Genomic DNA, 6,000 nt, shown 5'->3' with positions numbered 1-6,000 from the left:
ATTTAAATAATTACACTCGAATCTATGGTTCAGAGCAAAACTGCCCTTGGAAAAATAGGTTCTACAGAAAGACTAAAAATCTATTGACTGTGTAAGGAAATGTAGAAAATGTCTCCTAATTAACTTTAGCCACGATTTATTGTTTTAAAAAAAAGCTCTTCTCCTGTACTGTAATAATCGCATGTCACACGTGCATCTTTTCTCTCTAAGAACGTGTTATGTTTGGCATCTCGTTCACTTCTGTAGCCAGCGACCTCCCTGGCTCCTGTTGAGAGAAGGGAAAGGGTCGTGCGAGTCCAAGTCCTTCCTCTGGAAGAGCAGCTCTGTCGGCAGGGAGGGTCGTGCACAGCAACACCACTCCGAGATGGAGGCTAGAACAGCATCGGACTTCACACGCTGCACCTCCTCTAGTGTCAAAGGAGAACTACAGTAGAGCCTCAGCAATGGAACTTGTTATGGACTCTGGCCACTGGGAGTGTCAGGGCTTCTGAGCCATGGGAGCACCATGGGGGGGAGTGCTGGGGCTCGGGGCTCCCCACAGCTGCACTCCTGGTTTCAGCTGGGGGTGGGGAGCACTGGGGCTGAAACTGTCACACCCCATGTCTAGGCACCCCCTGTGGGGCTAAAGCCATGACGCCCCCCCTCCTGCTGCAGCCCGCACTCCCCTGTTGAAGCCCTGAGTACCAGGGCTAAAGCCTCAAAGCAGTGAAGTATTTGCTGTGTGTCTCTCTCTGCTGCTGTCTGATTACTCCAGTCCCAGAGGGTGTCTGGTTCACTGGTACATCTGTAACTCTGGTGTTCGTATCTTTGAGGTTTTCCTGTACCCAGTTTGGACCCATTCCTACATGGAGGCCTCTTGAAGTCCTAGGCTGCTGCCTTGGCACGACTTGGACCATAGGCAGGCTTGTACATACCTAGCAGTGTCCTTGCACCTCACTGTAGTGCCACTGGGTTTCTTCCTCAGTGAGTTTGCCCAGCTGACTCGGAGCCACTGGGGCACTATGTCTGCAGACAGGTGATGTGCCTGCTCCCTTCCCTGCTGCAGGCTCATGGCTACTACTGAGAAGCCAGACAAAAGGTAGGCAAGAAAGCGTATGCCTTCGCAATTTCTGGTGCCCCCAGGAGGCCTGACACTTGCCCTCTGGACAGCACGGGATGGGGAAGAGGCTCCTGCTGATCTGTGATGGATTGGCTTGTGTCTCTCCATTCGATGCCTCCCTGCAGGCTTTGTGTCCTGGCTAAAACCTTACAGCCATGGTTTTTAGGCAGACGTGCAAACTGCCAGGAGCACTAAACCCTTCTCTCAGCTATTTTGAGCTCTTCTCCCAACCCAGTCTGCTTCCAGTGCAGTCCTGAGGCTTGAATCAAGTGGAAAACTCCAACATATAAACATAACTTTTATTGCACACGGTGCTGGGTTTTTTCATAGAAAAAGGTATTAACACATAAGCATTTGCAAATCAAAGTAACTCCTGTTGTTTTCAGAACAGTAAACAGCATGCAATGTCTTTGAGAATTTGCTTTTCAAAACCACCAATAATATCAGGGAAAAAAATCGCTGAGTCTCTTTGTGCCCCTTTCAAAATGATGTGAAATATATATATAAGATCACATATATATATTTTTTAAATCTGTAACATCAAATTCTTTGTGCCCTGGCTTCTTTTTCAGTTCCGCAGAAGAAGAAAATAGTTTCATTTATACAAAAGAGTTCATTATGTACAAGAGTTTATTTTATTTCAATATAAATAATGCAGGAAACCAGCAGTTTTTTTTAAATAGGTTTTCTAGTTTCCTACACAAGAGTGTAGGATTTGGAGTATGCTCCAGCCCCTTGTTTTTGAGATCTCCCTATACCGGATGTGCTCATTTCTAGTAGAGAGTCTCTAGAGCCTCCCATTTTGGTGTGTGTGGGCATGCGTGGCTCAGCGGTGGTGGCAGCGGTGGGATCGGCGGCAGGAGCGGAAGCAGCAGCAGCAGTAGCGGAAGCGGAGTTTGCCGAGACAGGCATGGTGAGAGTTCTCTGAGGTAAAGTAGTTGTGGAGGAGCCCGGGTGCGGCAGGCCCAAAGGCTTGCTGCCTGGGTCTAGCGTCATATGCCTTGCTTGCGTGTGATAAGCCCTGGCTAGGTTTCGGATGGAGGCTTCCCTGGGCGGGACCACTGGACAAGGATCGTGGATGTCAGGCTTGCGGAAGAACCCTTCGGATTTCATGTACAAGGGAAGGTTGCAGTAATCGCCTGCAGGGAACAAAGACAGAGGTAAGGTGCTTGAAATGCCTAGCAGTTTCGCGTAGAGTGTGGGAAGCAAGAGTACTGACTGAGCCCTGTGCGTGCCTGAGAACAAGCGCCTGTTTGCCTTTCGCTTTTCATAGCTCTCCTCTTTCTACACAGGCACAAATGGTTTGTGTGCGCGCTTTCACCCCAAGAACCTTGCTCTTGTCTCTCTTATCAGGATCAGAGAGGAAAGATCCCTGTTCTTTATGTGCACCACTATTTGATACTCATCTCTGAAGATGAATAAAGAACCCCACGCTATAGAGAGAGGAAGTATCTAACAACCATGTGACTGCTCTGCCTACCCAGTAATGGTAAGGAAATTACAAACCATGCAAAGAGTTATTTTCAGTCTCTCTTACTGTACCTTTGGGATAGCCCCTATGTTGTTTTTAGCAGCTGCAGCTGTCATAAGACTGTTTGGAGTGTTAAATATTGTTCCATTGCAAGAAGAGCAGGAGTCGTACATTACATATCTTCTGCAGTAATATTTTGGGAACACGCATGAGCTGATGAATCCACCCTGATGTAAAGTAGCGTTGTCAGGGGGAAATGGAAGGTTGAGAACAGGGGCCTCTGCTGGCGAAGGTGGAAGAAAGATGCTGGGGCTGGAATCCCTTTTCTTTTGTTCCGCCCATGGGCGTCATGGCTGAGGTTCCAGAGGATCATTTCATTCTCGCCTCCCCCAGCCCAGCAGCTGTCAGCGGAGGGGTGGGAAGAAGGCAACCCAGGCCCCGAGGGAACATCACTGCAAAGGCAGAAGAGGGGTCTAGGACAGTAGGGTCCCTTTCTGTCTTGCTTCCTTCCTGCGATTGCAGATCATGAAGTAATGCAATGCAGGCGGCTCTTCTACCGATCACAGCAGATTCAGGCCTGGTGAATGCTAAAGCTGGAGTGATGGTTATAAGATAATACCAACCCTGGCCCAGGTATGAATTCTGTAGAGGTCAGCACCTGAAGGCAGCGATAGCTCAGTAACAAGTGAAGCAGAAAGCTGGCCCCTGTCTCTCCGCAACTTGGAATGGCATGAGCCCTAGCTGGGAAAGCACTGTGTGAAGCAGGCAAGGCTGCAACAGCCCCCATAGGATCCAAAGGTCAGTCTCTAACTGCACAAGATAAAAGTTAGAGGGGAGAGCGATGCTATTCACTCATCTAGCCAAGCTGCCCGTGAATGCAGGGTTGAGTCCATCTAACCGTAAAGAATAAGACTTTATTCCATAGCCTCATGAATTGTGGGCTATTGGAATAAACCTCTGGTGCTGAGATTCACCTGTGTCCCCACTCAGCCAAACGAATTCACTTGCTCTTCTAGAGTCCAAATCTACAAATATTTATGGATGGGGGGAGTAATAGCTGCGGAGCCCCATGGAGCTCCAAGAAGGTACGGTCATGGGTGGCAGTGTTTGCAGGACTGAGCCCTTAAGCTTTCCTCATCACTGGATTGCTCCATAAGAACGGCCGTACCGGGTCAGACCAAAGGTCCATTTAGTTCAGTATCCTGTCTATCGACAGTGGCCAAAGCCAGGTGCCCCAGAGGGAGTGAACCTAACAGGCAATGATCAAGTGATCTCTCTCCTGCCATCCATCTCCATCCTCTGACGAACAGAGGCTAGGGACACCATTCCTTACCCATCCTGGCTAATAGCCATTTATGGACTTAACCACCATGAATTTATGCAGTTCTCTTTTAAACCCTGTTATAGTCCTAGACTTCACAACCTCCTCAGGCGAGGAGTTCCACAGGTTGACCGTGCGCTGCGTGAAGAACTTCCTTTTGTTTGTTTTAAACCTGCTGCCCATTAATTTAATTAGGTGATCCCTAGTTCTTGTATTATGGGAATAAGTAAATAACTTTTCCTTATCCACTTTCTCCACATCACTCATGATTTTATATACCTCTATCATATCCCCCTTTAGTCTTCTCTTTTCCAAGCTGAAGAGTCCTAGCCTCTTTAATCTTTCCTCATATGGGACCCTCTCCAAACCCCTAATCATTTTAGTTGCCCTTCTCTGAACCTTTTCTAGCGCTAGAATATCTTTTTTGAGGTGAGGAGACCACATCTATATGCAGTATTTGAGATGTGGGCGTACCATGGATTTATATAAGGGCAATAATATAATCTCAGTCTTATTCTCTATCCCCATTTTAATGATTCCTAACATCCTGTTTGCTTTTTTGACCGCCTCTGCACACCGCATGGACGTCTTCAGAGAACTATCCACGATGACTCCAAGATCTTTTTCCTGACTCCTTGTAGCTAAATTAGCCCCCATCATATGGTACGTATAGTTGGGGTTTATTTTTTCCAGTGTGCATTACTTTACATTTAAGCACATTAAATTTCATTCATCATTCTGTTGCCCAATCATTTGGTTTTGTGAGATCTTTTTGAAGTTCTTCACAGTCTGCTTTGGTCTTCACTATCTTGAGCAGTTTAGTATCATCTGCAAACTTTGCCACCTCACTTTTTACCCCTTTCTCCAGATCATTTGTGAATAAGTTGAATAGGATTGGTCCTAGGACTGACCCTTGGGGAACACCACTAGTTACCCCTCTCCAGTCTGAGAATTTACCATTAATTCCTACCCTTTGTTCCCTGTCTTTTAACCGGTTCTCAGTCCATAAAAGGACCTTCCCTTTTATCCCACGACAACTTAATGTACGTATGAGCCTTTGGTGAGGGACCTTGTCAAAGGCTTTCTGGAAATCTAAGTATGCTACGTCCATGGGCTCCCCTTTGTCCACATGTTTGTCGACCCCTTCTAAGAACTCTAATAGATTAGTAAGACACGATTTCCCTTTAGAGAAACCATATTGACTTTTGCCCAAGAATGTATGTATGTTCTTCTATGTGTCTGACAATGTTATTTTTCACTATTGTTTCGACCGATTTGCCCGGTACTGACGTTAGACTTACCGGTCTGTAATTTCCGGGATCACCTCTAGAGCCCTTTTTAAATATCGGTGTCACATTTAGCTATCTTCCAGTCTTTGGGTACAGAAGCAGATTTAAAGGACAGTTTACAAACTCTAGTGAATAGTTCTGCAATTTCACATTTGAGTTCTTTCAGAACTCTTGGGTGAATGCCATCTGGTCTCGGTGACTTGTTAAGTTTATCGATTAAGTCCCAAACCTCCTCTAGTGACACTTCTTCAATCTGTGCCAGTTCCTCAGATTTGTCACCTACAAAAGCCGGCTCAGGTTTGGGAATTTCCCTAACATCCTCCGCCGTGAAGACTGAAGCAAAGAATCGGTGTAGTTTCTCCGCAATGACTTTATTGTCTTTACGTGCTCCTTTTGTATCTCGATCATAGAGGGGCCCCACTGGTTGTTTAGCAGGCTTCCTGCTTCTGAGGTACTTACTTACTTACTTAAACATTGTTATTACCTTTGGAGTTTTTGGCTAGCTGTTCTTCAAACTCCTTTTTGGCTTTTCTTATTACATTTTTACACTTACTTACTTAATGTGGCAATGTTTATGCTCCTTTGTATGTACCTCACTAGGATCTGACTTCCACTTTTTAAAGGAAGTCTTTTTATCTCTCAGTGCTGCTTGTACATGGTTGTTAAGCCACGGTGGCTCTTTTTTAGTTCTTTTACCGTGTTTCTTAATTTGGGGTATCCATTGAAGTTGGGCCTCTATTATGGTGTCTTTCTTGAAAAAGTGCCCATGTAGCTTGCAGGGATTTCACTATAGTCACTGTACCTTGTAATTCCTGTTTAA

General features: G+C 46.0%; 1 protein-coding gene across 4 annotated transcripts in view; it reads right to left on the bottom strand.

Annotated features, from left to right (window-relative positions):
• Positions 1–1,390: 1,390 nt before the first annotated feature.
• The window catches only part of DSCAML1 (DS cell adhesion molecule like 1), a 349,813-nt gene continuing 345,203 nt past the window's right edge, over positions 1,391–6,000 (bottom strand). For 2 of the 4 annotated variants that reach the window (XM_039496725.1, XM_039496727.1), the window contains one exon: positions 1,391–2,238. In XM_039496725.1, coding sequence (XP_039352659.1) covers positions 1,796–2,238 — 443 coding nt within the window. In that variant the 3' untranslated portion in view covers positions 1,391–1,795. The remainder of the gene's footprint in view (positions 2,239–6,000) is intronic. The other 2 variants (XM_039496726.1, XM_039496728.1) reach the window with 1 other exon arrangement.

This window comes from Mauremys reevesii, linkage group 12 (assembly GCF_016161935.1).
Source record: "Mauremys reevesii isolate NIE-2019 linkage group 12, ASM1616193v1, whole genome shotgun sequence".
Taxonomy (NCBI): domain Eukaryota; kingdom Metazoa; phylum Chordata; order Testudines; family Geoemydidae; genus Mauremys; species Mauremys reevesii.
This window is presented reverse-complemented; position numbering and strand designations above follow the sequence as displayed.